General features: G+C 43.2%; 2 protein-coding genes across 2 annotated transcripts in view; one reads left to right on the forward strand and one right to left on the reverse strand.

Moving 5' to 3' along the window:
- Nucleotides 1-493: 493 nt before the first annotated feature.
- On the forward strand, nucleotides 494-5,625 carry arl1 (ADP-ribosylation factor-like 1). Its single transcript, XM_083999902.1, has 6 exons — nucleotides 494-586; nucleotides 1,217-1,354; nucleotides 2,374-2,455; nucleotides 3,206-3,317; nucleotides 3,557-3,735; nucleotides 4,391-5,625. The coding sequence occupies exons 1-6, from the start codon at nucleotides 583-585 to the stop codon at nucleotides 4,419-4,421; spliced, it is 546 nt and encodes a 181-aa protein (XP_083856028.1). The 5' UTR covers nucleotides 494-582; the 3' UTR covers nucleotides 4,422-5,625.
- A 167-nt stretch (nucleotides 5,626-5,792) lies between these two features.
- Nucleotides 5,793-19,840, reverse strand: part of utp20 (UTP20 small subunit processome component) — a 31,739-nt gene continuing 17,691 nt past the window's right edge. Inside the window, exons 34-61 of the mRNA XM_083999904.1 lie at nucleotides 19,439-19,492; nucleotides 19,195-19,347; nucleotides 18,957-19,112; nucleotides 17,351-17,491; nucleotides 17,111-17,248; nucleotides 16,854-16,993; nucleotides 16,598-16,680; nucleotides 16,200-16,513; nucleotides 15,966-16,105; nucleotides 15,588-15,744; nucleotides 15,284-15,382; nucleotides 14,993-15,160; nucleotides 14,624-14,790; nucleotides 14,343-14,490; nucleotides 13,216-13,332; nucleotides 12,944-13,114; nucleotides 11,867-11,998; nucleotides 11,669-11,779; nucleotides 10,952-11,101; nucleotides 10,648-10,830; nucleotides 10,424-10,555; nucleotides 10,201-10,333; nucleotides 9,315-9,499; nucleotides 9,151-9,222; nucleotides 8,719-9,042; nucleotides 6,710-6,836; nucleotides 6,442-6,587; nucleotides 5,793-6,346 (exon numbers count right to left, since the gene is read on the reverse strand). Coding sequence (XP_083856030.1) covers nucleotides 6,191-6,346; nucleotides 6,442-6,587; nucleotides 6,710-6,836; nucleotides 8,719-9,042; nucleotides 9,151-9,222; nucleotides 9,315-9,499; nucleotides 10,201-10,333; nucleotides 10,424-10,555; nucleotides 10,648-10,830; nucleotides 10,952-11,101; nucleotides 11,669-11,779; nucleotides 11,867-11,998; nucleotides 12,944-13,114; nucleotides 13,216-13,332; nucleotides 14,343-14,490; nucleotides 14,624-14,790; nucleotides 14,993-15,160; nucleotides 15,284-15,382; nucleotides 15,588-15,744; nucleotides 15,966-16,105; nucleotides 16,200-16,513; nucleotides 16,598-16,680; nucleotides 16,854-16,993; nucleotides 17,111-17,248; nucleotides 17,351-17,491; nucleotides 18,957-19,112; nucleotides 19,195-19,347; nucleotides 19,439-19,492 — 4,197 coding nt within the window. The 3' untranslated portion in view covers nucleotides 5,793-6,190. The remainder of the gene's footprint in view (nucleotides 6,347-6,441; nucleotides 6,588-6,709; nucleotides 6,837-8,718; nucleotides 9,043-9,150; nucleotides 9,223-9,314; nucleotides 9,500-10,200; nucleotides 10,334-10,423; nucleotides 10,556-10,647; nucleotides 10,831-10,951; nucleotides 11,102-11,668; nucleotides 11,780-11,866; nucleotides 11,999-12,943; nucleotides 13,115-13,215; nucleotides 13,333-14,342; nucleotides 14,491-14,623; nucleotides 14,791-14,992; nucleotides 15,161-15,283; nucleotides 15,383-15,587; nucleotides 15,745-15,965; nucleotides 16,106-16,199; nucleotides 16,514-16,597; nucleotides 16,681-16,853; nucleotides 16,994-17,110; nucleotides 17,249-17,350; nucleotides 17,492-18,956; nucleotides 19,113-19,194; nucleotides 19,348-19,438; nucleotides 19,493-19,840) is intronic.

Raw genomic sequence — 19,840 nt, forward strand, 5'->3', positions numbered from 1 at the left:
AACGGTTGCATTTGGCATCTGATCGCCGTTTTTGCAGGGCGGCGTTCACATCTAGCTTTTAGATTATTTCTAGTGTGAGGTGATCATAAATTTGATGCTGTTGGGAGAAGGCAACTCCTTCGTCTATTGTGAGTTGCATTCAACACAAATCACCCCCTACTACCACAAGCCCTTTACTATGACTGTCTATTGAACGTTTGACAACGTGAGTTCGTTTTGCCTTCTTGAATGTACCCTGCACCACAGCGTCGGAATGAATCTTTTTTCACGAGCCGCACTTTCGATAAAAAACAAAAACGTTTACTATTATTATTCATTCACAAATATCATGTATACAAAATATAAATATAATTCATATATTGAATGTAATATTGATAATATTTTTAGCTTGCGCTGTTAGTCATTATTATTCTATTTCACAGTTACTCGTGCCATTTTGGATGTGTCGAAAGAAGCCAAATGAAATCCAGGTTACGGTCGGTGACACAGTTCAGCGACACGTCAACTACACGGAAGGAGGAGGTCTCCGACTAAACCTGCTGCTGGATTTATTGCTAATAGAAGGAATATAGCGTTGTCGAAATGGGTGAGTATTTTAAATATTGGTTTATAAAATGTGTATTTGTCCTTTTTGCACCCGTAAGCTACAAGCGTGTGGATACTAGATGCTGATAATATATTTTTTCTGCTTCTCTCCAAGCGTAGTGCGAATGTGAGTAGCTAGTTAGCCAACGTTAGCTATTTACAGTGAGTGCCAAATGTTTCTTACCCACGGTGTTTTGGTATGGGTAGTTATCACACCTTATCCTGCCAAGTTTACTAGTCTAGCCTCCCTTTGTTACATTTATGCGTTTGGTATCAAGGGAATAATAATAATGACAAAATAATGATGAAAAACGACATCTTGCGGTTTTCCTTTAAATCCATCATGCCATGGGTAATATGGCTAAGCTAACTTACTCCACCTGAGTGATAACTGGAAGTGAATGATCAGGCAGTAGCCTTTGAATAACCCTTATGTTAAGATTGTATTTATGTCACCCTGTCTGTTTATAATGATAATTCATGTTTAAAGTGAAGTGCTAATGAGTCAGATGCCTACAGCATTCAGTGGCAACTGTACCTGATCCATGAGAAACACTGCATATACTATTTATCCACTTATCAAAAGCTCTCAGTATCAGCACTAAAAGTGTCCCCTGTGTGTTTTCTCTAGGTGGTTTCTTCTCTAGTCTCTTCTCTGGCCTTTTCGGCACCAGGGAGATGAGGATTTTGATTCTTGGTTTGGACGGTGCAGGAAAAACAACCATTCTGTACCGGCTACAAGTTGGAGAGGTGGTCACCACAATCCCCAGTATGTACTGCTCTGCTCTGGTTCCTTATCAAATGCTTGAACAGTGTTTGATGCTCATCATTCTTCAGAACTTAAAGAGTCAATTTCTTTATTTATCAGATGCATGATTATCAGCATAGTGGTGTGATAACAATCAGTTTATATAGTAATAAGATTACATAATATGGCATTGACAAGTAAACCTGCAAGCAAATGCTTTGACAGGCTAGACAAACACTTGGAACTAGTCCGGCCAGCATTCCTAGTTGACAGACATTGTTTGACTGAGGAGAAACAAAGCTGTAGGAAGAAACAAGATTAACTGGCTCTCCTTCAACAAATTTAATTGCATCCCTGAAAGACTCTTTTTCATGCCATAGCATCCCACTTCACTGCCACTGAGGGACCAAACAGGCCAGCTGTTGGCAACTATGACATCAATATAATTATCATATGGACATGAAAACATGTTGTGGTTATTTGTGGCCCGGCTTCATAAACACTGCTTGATATAACCGCATGCCTTTAATTGTCTATGCGGTACAGTAGATTTTCCACGTAACATATGTACTTGGTCAGTATTTACATTGTGCACCACTGGGTGTGACTGTGGCTTCACAAACCTAACATTGCAACACTGCTGTTTGTTGTTAATGACTACTGAATACTATATGTTTTAAGTTGTTTAATAAAGCTTGGCTCAACATTTGGCAGACAGATGTAAGACAATATTGTCCACTTCTCACAACTAGTCATCTGATTGATTGATTGCACAACTAGTGGGACTTTATGGTCTGCAATTTCTTTCAGAGGGACAGACTTCAGGAAATACAATTCCGCATTATTCCTCTTCTGCAGTTTCATAGCCTAAGAATAGAAATCAAATGAAGAATAAAAAGCTGCGTCTGCATGTATTGCAGTGTTTATCATAATAGCAGCACTGAGCAGCAGCATCACACCGTACATCCAGATAACACAGTGTTGAGAATCACAGGCTCATGTTCTCTGCACTCACTGCTATTGGGTCTCTCTCCACACAGCAATTGGCTTCAATGTCGAAACAGTCACATACAAAAACCTGAAGTTCCAGGTGTGGGATCTGGGAGGACAGACAAGTATCAGGTAGGTGTGGCTGATGTTTGCTGTGCTGTGGAGCCCTGTGTGGAAATGAGTGGAAATGGATGCATATGAATCAGGGTTTCCGCGGGTCATTAAAAAGCATTAAAAGTCATTAAATATATATTTGCTGAAATTAAGGCCTTAAATGGCATTAAAAGGAATTAAATTCGATTCTCAAAGGCATTAAAAAATTTATAAAAAATTGATTGATTCATACAGTGAGATTTTGATATCATTACATCCCTATAGAGCACAAAGAGCAGAAAAATAAGGGGATTATACAGTTAATCTATAGTAAAATTAAACATGGGTGAAGAAATGGAGAATTTTCTAAATTAGCCTAATATTTTTAGGTGGTGGCAGGCTACTGTTGACTCTTTTTTTTTTTTTTATCGCTATCGGCAAAAATCGGAATCGGCCAGAAAATTGCAGTCGGTGCCCCCCTATTGGTGTGATAAACATGCAGAACCAAGTAATTGGGTGTGTGTATGTGTATACAGTAGGTAAGTGTATGTACCATAGACTGTATAAGGTATGTACGTACACGTATAGTATTTGCAGTCATGAGCATTAAAAAGTATTAAATTAGATTTGCTGGTACCTGCAGAAACCCTGATGAATGAATGAATGAATAAATCAAGAACGCAGCTCTAAACAGACTTTTCCAATGTCTGTTATTTTAATATGTCTACATGGTTACTTCTCTGAGCTCACTTGCTCTTTGTGGGAACTTCCCCTCCTACCTCTCCACAGGCCCTACTGGCGGTGTTATTACTCAAACACAGATGCAGTCATCTACGTCGTTGACAGCAATGATCGCGACAGGATGGGGATCTCCAAGTCTGAGCTGGTGGCCATGTTGGAGGTGAGTGGACTAGTTCTCAAACATGAGCCTAAAGACACTGCACCAAGTCAGATGAGAGGTTATAACTAGTGATGTCCAGCAGATTGTCATTTCTCAGCTGTGGGCTAGATTTCCATTACACTGAATATCTGTGGAAGCTCTGGAGCCTCAATGTAACCATTTTTGAAGCTGCAGCTTTTTGGAAGTTCAAAATGTCTCTGTTTTCATCATGTGTTTTTGTGACTGTGCGTCTCATCCAGGAGGAAGAGTTGAAGAAAGCCATCTTGGTGGTATTTGCAAACAAACAGGATATGGATCAGGCAATGACGCCCACTGAGGTGGCAAACTCTCTCGGCCTTCCTGCCCTCAAAGACAGGAAATGGCAGATCTTCAAGACTTCAGCCACAAAGGGCACAGGCCTGGACGAGGCAATGGAATGGTAGGTTTTACCATATCAGCAAGTATCAGAAATTAAAGTCAATTCATTTCTATTGGTTTTGAAGTAGGAACAGCACACCCTCAGAGTGGATATTTGATATAGTCAGAGATAAGGAACTGGTATTATTTTAAAGGTACAATATGTAAGAATGTGGCCAAAAACGGTTACTGCAGTCAATTTCAAAACACAGCGATCTGGTTTTTTCTCCCAGCCATAGCGGCAGCTCAGTGGAAGCAGACTGAGGCTGAACCACCACTGACGCCGCTGTGACTGGGAGAGAGGGCTAGGTGGCGCAACATGTAAACACAAAACATAAACATGATTTGCAGTCTGCAAAAAAAGATTTTTAATGCGAATACTCTGGCTGTACTATTGTTGTTGGTGAGTTCATCATGTTATATGAACATTATTCCTGAGTCTCTGTGACATATTAGGAGGATTTTACGGCCAGTTGCTTTAGATTTCTTACATACTGTACCTTTAATAAAGTACCCGGATAGCAGTGAGCTCACCAGCTTATTTAACAGAAAATGACAATGTGTAGGGTTCATTACTAGATTACTCATTCTCTCCACTGTGACTTCATATTCCACAGTATGTTATTTGTTCTGTGTGTTTACCGAGCCTGAATTATATTTGCTCTCTCTTCCTCCAGGTTGGTGGACTCCCTGAAGAGTCGGCAGTAAAGGCTCCCCCACCCACTCTGTATATACTCCTGACCTTTGACCCTTCTGTATGAAGCCTTGTGGCTGACCCCGACCCTTTGTCCCACCTTCCTTTGGACCAGTGCTTGCACTCCTGCCCTCCTTTTCCCACCTCATACCCACCTGAAGCCTTGGTCAAGCCCTTCCAATGCCTTTCAAGCCTGGAACTGAGGAGTGAGGGCTGCAGTAACGTCTGGACACACAGACACACACACAAACACAAACACACACTACTCCCATGTGAAGGTTTTAGAGAGCCTTAAGACTGCAGGGATGGATGTGCAACATTTCAACTGCAGTATTTACATTTTTGTATGTTCTGGAAATGCATCCAAGTTTCAGTTGATCAACACCTGTAAACAAACATGTCAAACACTGAAAGGTTTTTGAAATTTTCATTTGTAACAGTGTCAACATTCAAGTAAATTATTGTGGATTAAGAGGAATGAATAAATGAAGCCTGTCCACTCCTCTTCAGCATGTCTGAAAGCAGGTTTCTTCACTGGATGCTGCACCAACTGGCATTGACGAATCATTTCCCAAAGAGAGAATCTGACTGTAGTGATGCTAGACACGGTTTAGAACTTGATGGGCACTGTGTTTGCCAGAAATGCCACAAAGATCCATCAGGAGGCAGCATTTTCCCATCGAAGCACAAATATAAGAGCGAAGAGAGAGTGGACAGATCCTTAGAAGCAGCTGCTGGTTGTTAGTTTGCTGGATAGCTGTGACTTTCCTGTCCATGTTTAGTGCAGCAAATACAAATTCAACTTTGTTTACACAGGTGTGTTATCCAATCTACTGACCTGTATGAAATGTTCTGCTTTTCTTTTTGAAATGGGAAAGTAAAAGGAATTTGACTTGAGACTGATTAAAATATATATATTTCTCTCACAACCTGTCCTCCAGCCAAGTGTTACTGCAGCCTGGGCTGCTTTTGTATATTAGTCATGCAGGTGCAGTGACATGGATTTCTACTTTTCTTCCTGTTTGTGTTGTTCCCAAATTTTTAAAATACAATGTAGTCGATAAAGCCTTTTTTCCATTGAAATCCTTGAATGCAGCTTTGGCATATTGGTCATTAAGTTACTGAACACTAACTGTATGCTCAAAGTTTTATGGTGGCATATTTATATCTGCTTGTACAGTGATTGATTCTCAGTAAAGATTGCTATCAGTGATTGTACCATTACTGTGTTACAACTCTTTGATTCTCCAATTACAATACAGCAACAGTACCACAGCAAATTATAAGTAAAAATGTTGCATCTTTTTTAATTACAAAACATACATTAAACTGCACAGGATATAAATGTGAGCACATTTGTGCACTCAGTGTGCACAGCAGGGAAATACAAAATAGATCTCAGCTTTGATCTGCAATTCATATGAAGTGATGATGTAAGCGCTACAGAGACGCCCTGTTGTGGAACAGCTGTTACATGATGTCATTTCTAATTCTTCTTACAAACACATAAGGAGGTTGATGATCTAGCATAGAAAAGATCATTTTTACAACCTGCTTGTTCCTCATATTCTGCAAAACACATCTGTTTACTGTTTTTCTTGGCCCAATCCAATGTTTTCTTTGTCAACTGACATTAGTTGCAACAGTATAAATCATTATGTAACATCATGAGCTGAGATTTAAAGAGTCTGAAAGCGTCCATGTCAGTGCCTGGCTGCTCACCTGGCCAGCTAGTGTCCTTGATAAGCAGATGAAGCTGCTACATGGCTCACTGCACCATGGCTCACTGCACCATGGCCAGGTCTTTGAGTGCATGGCTCCGATGCTTCTTGGCTTTATATCCCGGCCGCAGGAACTCAATCTTCCTCTTTTTGGCTTCAATTTTGTTCTTGTGCTTCTTAAGTTTCTTCTTGGCAGCGATGTCTGGGTTAGCTACCGCCTGGAAGAAGAGAGATGTAACAGATTACACATGTGACGTAGCTGCCAAAGTTAATGTCGTGCCCCTTGTGTGTGTGTGTTTTGGCCACATCGTACCTGCATGGCCCTGTGTCGTTTACGCGCTGCTCTCCTCTGGGAGAACTCCTTCTGGACAGCAGAGAAGGCCAGTGAGAACTTCTCCAGCCCCACTTGTTTCTTCAGCAGCTCGATCAGCTCCTGTGCCAGGTTCTTCAGTGTGGGGTCTGGACAGAGACGGAGAGTAGGAGAGTAGGGCTCAGTGATCGAGTCAAGAATAAGAACGATTTCATTCGTCAGCCATTGGACACTGGTCAAAGATTAAACCTTTTGTTGAGCATATACGTACTTTGGTCTGCATAGGTGCTGTCCAACTCTCTGTACAGAGGAGTGATGAGTGTGGTCAGATAAGGGCCAAGCCTTTCCTTCCCCAGGTCGACTGCTATCGCTCCCAAGAACTTAAACACACATGTTCTCTGTGGGAGAAAGTGGAGGGAAATCAAATTCAATAAAATTACAACTCAGACACAGGAAATACTGGCTGTCTTAAATTAAGAACTGGATCAATGAAGTATTGCCTGATGTGCCTCCATTTGTGGATACATTATCCATATTCTGAAGAAAACATCTTTTAATTGAATTTCAAATCCTACATTTAACCATTAGCATCATAAAAAGTGATAGTTTTTTTCAACATTACTCTTCATCCCAAGTCAAAGTCAGGCTTTTACCATTACTACCGACTCTTTTGTAAGGAGCAGGGAAATAAGTAAGGGTGTATTATTAGGTGATGTTGCAGTTGCGACACACTACACTGGGCACATACAACAGAGAAACAGGCTGTGTATAGGTAGAGTAAAATACATTCTTAAATGTGTCAACTATCACTGTGATGTTTATATTATAATGATCAATGTGAATACAGTATATACCATACACACAACTTCAGTCTCCTCAGACCAGTAGTTATTGTCTGTTAGATCTACTAGAAAACGTTCCTGTCAAATGATTTTAACCACTCTGCCCGATAAAATGTTACTTTGTGAGAGATTTATACTGATGCTGCTTTAAAAAGTTCTACAATATCCAGAGTCAATGCTGTACTGTTAGTTATGTTTATACCTAGTATATAAATAAGAGAATACTGGGCTGCTATTAACTAGGGGTGGTGAAAAAAATCGATAATCGATTAATCGCGATTATTAAATGACCGATTATGAATCGATTATTAATTTTCCAAAAATCGATTATTTATATTTTTCAATTTTTTTTTTTTTTTCAATTTTTTTTTTTTTTTTTTTTTCAAAATTTTTCAAATTGTAATACAAAGGCGAGTCCTCCTGTTACTGGATGTCATACAGGATTTAACCACAAGGTGGAGCGGTCTGTCTGTCATAACAAGAGGCTGTGTAACTGAGCCAGCGAGCAAGTGTGTCTGCACTAACAAGGTGCTAACGGTGCCGGAGAGAGACAAAGATCGATACAATTGAGTGGCGACAGCTTTTGATGTCGCCGCCAGCGCGGTCACGTGGTTCATGTTCCAAACTAGGCTGCCGCTGTCATGTTTTTCTATGGGACAGACAGTGAGCTTGCTTTTGAAGCAAAAGTCCGCTAGCTTAATGCTAACGTTGTATAATGTAAAACACCATAGACGGGCTAACAGAAATTAGCATCGCTACAACCATAGCAGTAAAGCTGCTAAAAACTGTTTTAATTCTGGCTTTAGCGCTGTTAACACGTCACAACATGTGGACCAGCTGGTCTTCCTCCATAAGAATCTGGTTGCTCCAGAGCAATGATTTGATCACTGAAGTTGAAGTTACACAGCGTGCTCTGTTTTTAGGCTAAAGTAAAATGTGTGCAAGCTGGTTGTTCCAACTTCCAGAGCAATATTATTTGATCACTAGTTACGTGTGTTGTGTTCTGTTTTTATGTGTACATTATCTAAAGCCTACAGTAAAATGTGTTGCATCTGTCTTTCAAAAAAATAGACTTACTAATTTAAATCTCCTTTGTGACACTTCCAAAAATACAAAGGGTCCATGATCAGTTAAAGTACCTTATTGTAACAAAAAATCCAAGAATCAAGAAATGAGCCAACAAGCAATCAACGCACAAAGAGAAAATTAATCTGTGGTTTTCAATAAATAAAAATAGGCTAATAATAATTCAGCAACTGACTGATAATAATCATAACAATAATCATTAATAATCGAAAATCGAATCGATAATCGTTAATAATCGAAAATCGGTCTGTAATCGAATCGAGACTTCAATAATCGTAATCGAATCGAATCGGGAAATTGGGCCAATTAACCACCCCTACTATTAACCATAAGACATGTGACTGCTCATTACCTTTGTGGGAACTTTGGGAGCGTTTGCTGCCTCTCTCTTGGCCATCAGAGAGAGCTTGTTCATCAACCACAGCAGGGAAGGAGGTCGATCATCCTTGTCATCTTCCTCCTCCTTTTCCTTCTCCTCTCCTTCCTCCTCTCCTTCTCCCTCTCCCTCTCCATCTCCTTCTTCTCCTTCTCCTTCTCCTTCTCCTTCAACTTCATCTCCATTCTCTCTCTGCTGACCCTCCCCTTCTTCTTGTACCACTTCCTGAGTTGGAGTGACATCACACTCAGGGGCGATGAGGTAGATCACCTTGCCGACAAACAGCAGGTTCTTGATCACCTGTGGGTGGAACAGAACAGAGGTCCTTCAGTCAAATCTGATCAGTGTGATTTGCAGGAATATGTTCTAAACGCATGAAGATGGTTGTGTGTTGGTAGAGCTTGTCACCTGCTCTCCTGATGCTATGTCCAGGAACTTGGACTGCAGCTGATGGCAGAACGACAAAGCCAACTCTCTCATCTAGAAGTGAGACAGGGAGGGTAGGAAGACAAATGTATTTAAATGATGAGAATAAGATGCAGAAATGACCAACCGGTGGTCCCTGGCCTCACCTTCTTGTCCAAGTTGTTTGTGATGAAGGATGTGACTATGGACTTGGATGAAGCGTCTCCACCCTCTCCTCTCCAAACACTGACCAGCTGCTCTGCCTGCTGGGCTGCAAACAGCTGGCCAAAGAGCTGCGAGGCGGTCAGCCACACCCAGCAGTGTGGGTACCGCAGGTGGGCTTCAATGTGACCTGCAAGTGTGGTTGAAAAAACATTTACTGAGTTTATGTGGAATTTATATTTATATTATAACAAACACATTTTTCATAAACCTACAGATCTTAAAATTTAATGATCTTGTGGACTATACAACTGCTCAAATTATGTATAAAGTAAATAATAATCTGCTTCCAGATGGTGTCCAGAGGATGTTTCAGACTCCAACCAGTAGATATGAACTAAGAGGGACTTATGTGTATACAAAAGCAAAAGTACGAACAAATGTGAAACAAAGATGTATAATGATTAAAGGAGTCAATCAATGGAATAATCTAGAATTAGAAATCAAACTGTGCAACACACTTAACAGATTCAAAAAGTTATTTAAAAATAATATTAAACTGATTTATAAATACCAGTGTGCTTATAAACTGCTGTATGTAGAATATGCAGGGTTTTTATTTTGTTGTTCTGTAAAAAAAATTTAAAATGAGTGAACGGAAAATGTTAATTTAAGAAGGGTAGGCAAAATAAGCTGATGCTTCAGCCTACACCTTTTCGGTCAAAGTGAATTGTATTGCTTGTTGTGTTTTTGTTCTGATTTGTTTTGTTTTGTTTTGTATTTATACCTTTATATTTGTCTATTGTATTTGTTTTTATAAGACCGAAATAAACACACTAAACTAACTAATATGTACAAGTGAAAGAGCAGGTGTGTGTGTTGGGCCTTTACCCCATATCTGGACGAGTGTGTGGTCGTGCTCCCTCAGCTCCAGCAGGCTGCAGTGTTTGCAGAGTTTGGTGAGAAGAGTCAGGTAACTGAACAGCAGCCTGTCAGCTCCTTTCTCCTCCTGCTCCTCTGCAATCTGAAACATGGACAGAGTCACTAAGATGCTTCTTGTTCCTAATGCATCAAGACCTGTGACCAAAGATGGTGATCATGTGTAGACATTTACATCTTCATAGTTGTCGGGGTTGATCTCTCTCTCCAGCAGAGGCAGAACGTCGGCCAGTCGCCGGGTGAACTTCTCCTCCTCCACCTCCACAAACAGACCACACACCTGAGCCCCGAGGCGACGCAGGCTGGCCTGGAGGAGGGAAGGGCAGAGTTTTAACTCAGATCTTATTCAAAATGTTAGTACCAAAAAAAAAGGCATTTTATTTTAAAGTCATGTGTTACCTTTTCTGCATTCAGCCACGTTTTGACAGAGGAGAACAAGGTGTTCTGGTGGTTTAAGTCCAGCTGGGTCAGTAAGCCCTTAATGGCCATGGCGGCCATCTTTTTACATCGTGCAGAGTCATCATTTAGCATAACCAGGGCCAGAGGAGCAAAGAACAGGCCGCTGTTCTTCAACAACAGGTTCTGAATAACAAAAATTACAAAATTTGGATATTAATTATGGATTTCAAATCTTATGAGCAATATCAGAGTGTTCCATATACAGTATTTAGGTGAAAACACCAGACTATATAATGCACCTCACCTGAGGAAAAGACTGGAAGATGTATGCAAGCATCTCTAGCACAGACTCCCTGCCGGTGTCGTGTTCATAGTCCAGCTGGGCCACCACAAAGTCCAGGTGTCCTCTCAGCTTCCTGCCCAGTGGGTAGTCCAGCAGGTACTTCAGGTAGATCTGTACAACACAGACACTGTTCACCTGCTGAGCCCAGGCCATAGATATACTGTACTGACTAGATGCCACGTTCCTAGGCACCTCTATTGAGTGGAATGCATCAACGCGGCCACCAACTTACTACGGGGTAAAGCCGTATCTACTTCCTGCACTAGTCAACAGAGGCAGACATCTATCAACCATTAAAATCGCCATAACTCACCGAATATTCAACCGATTTTCAAGCCGTTTGGTTTATTATAAATGCCAGACATATGTTTATGATACAACAACAACAACAAAAATTGAAAATTTTTTATAATATATATAAATACTTACATACTCAGACACACACCCACATGCATAAATACACTGAAATTTGTTCTACAAGGGTCCGACCAGGTCTGACTGCTTGTCAGACGTATATTATGTCTATGGTCAGAAACCCCGCATCAAGATGGCGGCGCTATTGACGTACGCTGAGAAGCAGAAGGCGGCATCTAGTCAGTATATATATCTAAGAGCCGAGGCGATCATCTGTTTTGAGATGCAGCAGCAGGAGGAATAAGCTCTCGTGTGTGTTAGTACCTGTCGACAGTGGATTCTGATCATAGCGTTGCTGCCAGTGACAGACAGCTTGGCAACTTTCTTCATCACCTCCTCCATCTCTGGAACAACAAGCTTCCTCGACAGAATCGCCTGAAGGAGTCACGAAAATATAAAAATTTTGATCCTCTGATTTATCCTACATGAAGTTTACAGCGCTACAAACACTAAGAGCTTCACCTTCAGCAGGCCAAAGGCCGTGGCCTGGCGGGACTGGTCGTAGATGTCCTCCTCTGCATATCCCAGCAGCACCTGCAGCTGAACCTCAGAGATCTTGTTGCTTTTGACATTCTTCACCAGTATGGTGATGGCCTGAGAGAAACAACATGCATTTGTATCTTCAGTTTTACCAATGCAGGAAGCTCAGATGAAACTGGGCTGTATTTTCCTAACATTTTAGGTCTAAAAGAAGGAATCTGAAGATTTTCAGTTTAATGTCTCCTGTTTTGTGGTAGTTGTGTCTGTCCCCGCATCGCCACAGCAGCAATGAATGGGAGCGGATGCAAGTTCCGCTGCTTAGGCTGTTTACATCCCTCAAAGCCACAGACAGCGTCAGATGGCGACTCAAACATGCACCGAGAAGTTTATTTACTTCAAGCAAGCCGACATGTTTGTAAAACTAGATCTAATTCAAAGTCTCCCGGAGTCTCGCGCGAGACCCAAGTTGCCGTGCACGGTTTGTTCACGTGCAGTGGGAAAGCTACCGTTTGTGTCATAAACACAGGAATATCAACTCTTGACCTGCTTCAAGTGTACATTTTTATCCACAGACAGCGTCAGGTGGCTCCTCAAACATGCACCGAGAAGTTTTTTTTTACTTGAGGCAAGTCAAGAGTTGATATTCCTGTGTTTATGACACAAACGGGAGCTTCCAACTGCACGTGAACACACCGAGCGTCAACTTGGGTCTCGCGCGAGACTCCTAGTTTTACAAACATGTCGACTTGCTTGAAGTAAATAAACTTCTGGGTGCATGTTTGAGTAGCCATCTGACGCTGTCTGTGGGAAAAGATTGCGGCTTTGAGGGATGTAAACAGCCTCAGCAGCGGAACTTCCATCCGCTCCCATTCATCGCTGCCGTGGCGATGCGGGGACAGACACAACTACCGCAAAACAGGAGAAATTAAACTGAAAATCTTCAGATTCCTTCTTTTAGACCTAAAATGTTAGGAAAATACACCTCCGAGTTGAATTTGCCCGGAATTGTCCTTTAATCATGTTGTGTTTGCATAGTGGTGTGTATACTCTTTGTATTACCTTAAAGCAGTTCTGGACCAGGAGGTAGTTCTCCCCGCGGGCCGCTCCAGCCTTGGAGTAATCCTTCAGCAGAACAAAGAGCAGCTTGGTCAGCTGGTCGGCGCTCTGCTCCACGGCCGGGAGAGGGAACTTCAGCAGCCAGGTGAAGGAAAACAGAGCCTCTGTGATCACCTGGGAGGGAGGAGAGGGAGGAGAGAATGAGCCATCATCTCCATCATCACAGATCAGTATGATCACAGCTGGAGAATCATGTCAACATCAGATGCTCATACCTTGACGTGCATGGAGTCGAGGCACTCGAGCAGCATCTGTACAAAAGGATCCAGCATCTCTAGAGTTGAGGCCTCAGCTGATGTCACTTTGGATTTCCTCAGACTCAGACTCAGCAGCTGAGGAACAGATCATGACAAACATTTCAGAGACCCTTCATCTTCTGATGACCTTTACCAGACTGAAAAAATCCCAACATGTATTTTCAGGGTAAAGGAAGTGTGCAATATTTATTTAACTGGAAAGGAGGATAAGCATAATGCAATGCAGAAACTGTTACTGTATTTTATTACATGGCTCTATTGGATGCTGCTCTCTGATTGGTCCAGCGCTGCGTTCTGCGGTCCGTTATTTCTGAATAATGACCGTCGTCAAGTATAACAGACCGTTGCTAGGGACGCCGCTCTGATCAGCGCAGCACAGAAAAGAGAAACTATGCAGGATATTTACCTTATGTTTAATTTTTACCGTAATTAAACAGCTTGGGACTAACAGTGATGTTAGATAAATGACGTGTAACTTGTTACAGTGAGAGTGGAGGCTCCTTCCACATCCTGGCTGGAAACCAAACCTGCTGATCAGAGCCTCTGACCCGGTGTCAGCTCTCCTCTCGTCTCGGTGGCACCGCGGCTCCGACACACAAACGCACCCCGTAAACATTAAAGTTAATCTCTTGTTTATGACAGATACGACTACACAATACACACATCGTAACACGTGTATGGTAATCCATCCATCCACTGATTGATTATCAAAGGTTTCAAATGGACGACCGGGAGGAGGCTCGGCAAAACAGCGGAAGTGACCAGTCTTGCAGATTCGCTAAATGATGCAATTTTAAATCGATGACAGTCGTATTTTGATCAACATTATGTTTCAAATTAATTATTTCACTCGTAAACCGTATAATGTATAGTTGGTCGGTTGTTATGGAGAAATAAACCATATACAATATACATACATACAATCTGTCGGGGTTTATTTCTCCAACAACCTCCGAACTATACATTATCCCTTACATAACATACAGACTTCAAAGGGAAGTGTAGTAGAAGAGACAGTACATTGCTACAAACAGATGCTGATAAAAGAATCTTATGAGCTCAGTAAAGTCCACCTAGACGTGTACCTTGAGACCAGCGTCCACCAGGATGTGCATGTTGGTCCGGCTGCTGACAGGAGCTTTCTGCCCCCCTCTCTTAGGGGTTGGAGGCAGCAGCAGGCAGCTGGGGGGGGGCAGCCGGGGGTCAGGGGGGCGCTGGGCCGAGGCTTTCTCTCTACAGTTACACACACACACACACACACATTTACATGGTGTTATAGAGGATGCAAAGTGATTTACTGTACTTCAATCTGAACTGAACTGCATTATATATATATTACTGTTTGTGTGTGTTTGTGTGAGCGTACTTGTCTCTCTTGGTGAGCAGTGGCAGACTCTGGCTGACTAAGCCGTGGCTCAGCAGTAAAATGTCCTTTGGAGTCATTCCTCCGTTGACAAGCAGACCCAGGACCAGCCGCCGCAGCACAGCACCCACCCGGTTACACACCTTCAGACTGGATGAAGTCTCCAGTATCTGATGGGAGGAGAATACCAGCAGGAAAAAGGAGGACAAAATCAGCACCACTGTCAGATTCCCCTTTCTATGTTCACATCCCGTTAACTACTGTCTGCTAGTTGTCACTTTTTCAAAATAATTGTATTCATTCTTAAAATAGAGTTTATTTGCGGTCCAAACCGAAACACAAACATTACAATTTGAAACCTAACTGACTTACCTCCTTCAGTGGCAGTATGAGTCTGGTGATGCTCTCTCTGCTGCAGAACTGGGCCAACAGCTCATAGGAGTCCATGCTCTTGCTGTGTCGAGCCTCCATCAGTTTGGAGAAGATCCCCTTCACATCCTTCTCCTCAGCCACAGCACCAAACAGCTCGCTGTTGAAGATCTGGGAAACAAATATGAAGGAAAATCCAGGGGAGATGTGAGAAAGACGAAGTGACACACAGCTGGAACACTGGCAATATCTGAGAAACAGAGTCTACACAGTAAGATGAAGTGAAGTTCTTACATCAATGAGCATCTTCATACATGGGTCCAGGTCACCACTCTTTAGTGTTGGACTGAGGACAGACAGCAGCTGGTACACTGTAAATGTTAACACATGGACCTGGATAGGAGGAGGACAGACACAGTTCAGAGACAAGAGAGGAGCATCTCTTCACAACAATGGTTGTGAGCTACAAAAAACTGTAAATATGTTAACTTTAAAATGATTTAACGAGAGGAATGTGAAATATTTTATTCTATTATTTCTGTGTGTGCATGTATTAGTACGTGTGTGTGTGTGTGTGTGTGTGTGTGTGTTCTCTTGCCTGGTAGCCCTTAACCAGAACACCCGACATCTCTTTAAGCAAGAAGTGCAGGTATCTTTGTCCGAGCGTCTCAATGATCTTCACCAGTGTTCCTCTTGCTACATCACGAATCTCCTGGAAACGGTTCCTCAGCAGCACACACACCTTGATCAGAATCCTGGATAACACACACACACACACACACATTAAAGTGTGCACATAAACCTTTGCTAAAACGACACCCATCATGCAACAGATTCACGTGTTTATGTAAACTCCCAGAAAGAATGTTTTTCTTTTCATCTAAACCTCAACTTTTATCTTCTCAATCTGTTGACAGACGTTGACCATCAACACACTCACACACATACAAGAACACACACACACACACGAGCCTACCCGGGCAGGTTGACCTCCATGATGTGTGGAGGCAGAGTCTGCATCAGTTTGACCATAGCGAAGGCGATTGGTATCCTCCCCACCTCGTCTTCCTTCACATCCTTGGACTTCACCGCCTTGTGCTCCTCATCACGCTTCACCTAGAGGAAACACACACACACACACTCACACCATTAAACTGAAGCTTTTCCTCACCAGGACTTGTCGTGTGTCAGTTGTGTACGCAGTGTGTACCTTTGCGGTGAGACACTTGTGCAGGCGCGGCAGCACGTTGTCGTTAACAGACTTGTGGATGGTGCTGATCAGAGACTCCAGCTCCTCTTTGCTCTGTGGCAGCCCACTGGCCACGGCTACTGGTTTAGCAGCCACCGGTACTTTGGCTTTAGTGGTGGCCGCTTCCTTTTCCTTATCTTTGTCATCCGTTTCCATGGGAACATCAGATGGGGCACTTTTATTATCAGTCTCCATTGCCTCCTCGTCGTCGCTGGCGTCCGTTTCTTCATCTACAGCTTCGTCCATGTCGCCTGCATCGACGGTGACGCTCTCAGCTGCTCAGAAAGATGTTGTTTGAGCATGTTTCATACACAGAAGAAATACAAACAGACATAGAACACATCTGATTAGTGACTTACCTTCTCTGGCCTTGGCTGCTTCCATTTCCTTGCTGAGGGTCTGGTGGTCAAAATGAAAGGCCTCCAAAACTGTGACTAGCAGACTGGATTCATGGAGGAGGGAAACATAGAGGAAGACTTGTGAGAAATGACGGTATCATGATTTAAAATGTAAAGAACGAAAGATGGCAATATATAAAAAACAAAACAATCCAATAGCCAAGGGAGATTTTAAACGGTGTTGTAAAAGAAGACATGAAGATGAGGAAAGCCCTACCTCACAGCCAGTTTCTGCTCTGCCTGTGCAGTCTGCAGGATGTGAACGAAGTGTTTGAGGTAGTAGAGGTACTTGGACCAGGTCAGCCTGCGACAGACTGCACCCACCACCTCCACCGATGCCGAGATCATGCTCTCATGCTGCAGCGTAACAAGGTTGTTTTTTAGTTTCCAGGCACAGAAGTTAAAAAGTTATGTGTCAAAAGCAAATGTGTTTTGTTGCATTTTGAAATGATACTGTTCATGAAAATAAGTCACCTTGAGCATCTTTTCATCCAGCAGGGCCGTCATGGCGTATGGCATGATGTAATCCTGCAGCGAACGAGACGTCATCACCACCGCGCCCTCGTTGAGCTGCTTGGCCAACTTTCTCAGTGCACGACCCCGACGGTGGATCTGAAGAGAGGAACACATAAGTCAGTGTAGTCCTACCTGTACAACAGTCTGATAACCAGTATACAGAAGGCAGGGGAGGACTGTGGATGGTTCCTTTCTCACCTGGATGTGCTTCATGTGCTCAAAGAAGTCAGACTCAGGATCGTTGTAGTCTGTGAGCTGCACCAGGTCTCTGAACTCCTTCTTGGAGGGAAAGGTCTTCACCAGGCAGGCCAGGACAGTGGTGGATTCATACTGCACAGTCTGGAAAGATTCAGGGGGGTGAGACCACATTTTTAAACATACGTATGTCACAATAGCTGGGTTTCCATCCAAATGTATCGAATTTAAGAGCGGAATTTGTGAAAATGCGCAAAAAGCAAATGCGAATTTATGCCTGTTTCCATTTGTTATTGTTTTGCGATTATTGGGAGAGGAGGAGTGCGCCGTGAGATTACGTCATAAGAGAGCATGAATGTATCCAACAGTTGACACTCAGCTGATACTCAACATCATGGACAATTTACTTACTTTCCGGACTAGACGCACCTGTATAGAATCCGCACCAGCTAAATTTAAAAGAAAATACATATAGGCCGCACTTGAATATAAGCAGCAGGTTTTCATGTTGTAACATGAGATATTTACACAGAAAGACAGTCGGGAACTGTGACAGTCCAGTCGCTTTTCCGCTGTTCTGGTTACGCTCCTCTCGCCCATGTGCGTTTGTTGACAACGAAGCTGGCGAAAAATCAATAAATGGAGTAGTGATGCGCGGGCCGGGTTTTTTTCCAACCCGCGGGTCCCGCATCTATGAAGTATTCTGACCCGCCCCAGCCCGCCCCGCACCACCGCATCTATTTTCACAACCCGCCCCAACCCGCCCCGCTGCTATTAAACGTCAGACAGCGGCCTTTTTTACTTTGAAAGGGCAGACAGAGGTGCTGTGTTGCCGGTAGCTTGTCAGTGTGGACTGTGGAGCACATGAGGAGCGGGAGAGTCACAGTGCAGCGTGTAGCAGCCGCGGTGGCCGCCGCCTCTCGTCCTCCCCAGTCCCTGCTCTCTGTGAAACCAACCCCACTCTGCTGATGCGCCCAGCCGCCGTCTCATCCGGTTCCCTCACACCTCCGCCGACTTCCCCCTCAACATCAGCGCGGCCCTGATAACACACTCTGGACTTCATCGTCAGTTTTTTTAATGACCCGCCCCGACCCGCACCGCAAATAAAGTAAAGATTTCTTGACCCGCACCGCCCCGCCCCGCGGGCCCGCGCATCACTAAAATGGAGCGGTGCAAAACGTTACATAACATATACGATGTTACCACGTGTGTGTTTGTGTAGTCTTAACCGTCATAAACAAAAGATTACGGGTTACTGAGTACGTTTGTGTTGCGGTGCAGAGACGAGAGCTGGGAGACCGGGGCGTCGTTCTCCATTTGTTTGAACGTCAGCGGGTGAAGGACTTTTGGGAAGTCGTCCTGCAGCACTTCACCCACAAACTCTGGCTCAATTCGCATAATCTGTTTCCATAACAAAAAGTCGCATTTTCCTTTAATCGATACGCTGACAAATCCATCCCCCCAAAGTGTAAAAACTTTTATGCGCATTTACTGCCTTTTTTTTGAATTTCCGGCGTTTCCATCCAAGTATTTATTCTCAATTTTTGAAAATGCGAATAAAAAAAGGTGGATGGAAACGCAACTAATGACAGTGTGTGTGTGTGTGTACCTCTGTCTTGCTGCGGAGCCCCTTATGTATAGCATCCAGGATGGTGTGTTGGACAACATCCTTGTAGATCTGTTCTCCAGGGCCGACCGCTGCCAGCTGGACGATGACTGCAGACAGACACAGGGTGGCGTTGTCTGCCAGAGACATGTCACCGATCTGCACCAGAGAATGGAGTTCATGAGTTCATCTTCTGATGTTAACACCCATTCTTTAGACAGTATGTGTTTTATCAACTGACCTCATAGGTGTGGAAACAGTTGTGTATGATGGTGTTGATGTAGTCCAGGTCCAGAGTCTGCATGTCTTTGACCCGCCTGGTGGCGCCTTGGAAAGCTGTCAGACGCACATCAAAGTGGATCTCGTCCAAGTGTCGACTGTCAAACGCATTGAGCTGGAGAGGAAGAACAGGAAATGGTGAGTGTAACCACGGAGATTAAAGTCTAACTAACAGATGTTTGTGTGAGTGTAATCAATGATCTTACCTTTGCTGCTAACTCAGTGATATATGTAAGAGAAGGATCCAGATCTGACAGAGTCTGTAATCAGAGCAGCACAGAGGGGGTTCAGAGTTAGATGGTATCAACCTCCATCAAGACATCATGTCCAACAGCACACACTGGTTACAGGCTGGATCAGTGATTCTAAACCTTTTAAGATACAAATGACTCAACCTTGACCCCTCATCACAGTTTGGAGATGGGTAGTGTGCAGTTTAAAGAGGGATTATCATTTAAAGGGGAGTTATTATGGAAATATCACTTTTTGAAGGCTCTTTGGGTGTTTGTCTTGGCTTCCTGCCCCCAAAATGTGAGAATTGACAAAGAAAGTCTGTAATTTGCAGACTCCCCAGGTTAAAATCTGTATGGTTTTATGATCTGTTTCCT

This window comes from Trachurus trachurus (genome assembly GCF_905171665.1).
Source record: "Trachurus trachurus genome assembly, chromosome: 23".
In the NCBI taxonomy this organism is placed as follows: Eukaryota; Metazoa; Chordata; class Actinopteri; order Carangiformes; family Carangidae; genus Trachurus; species Trachurus trachurus.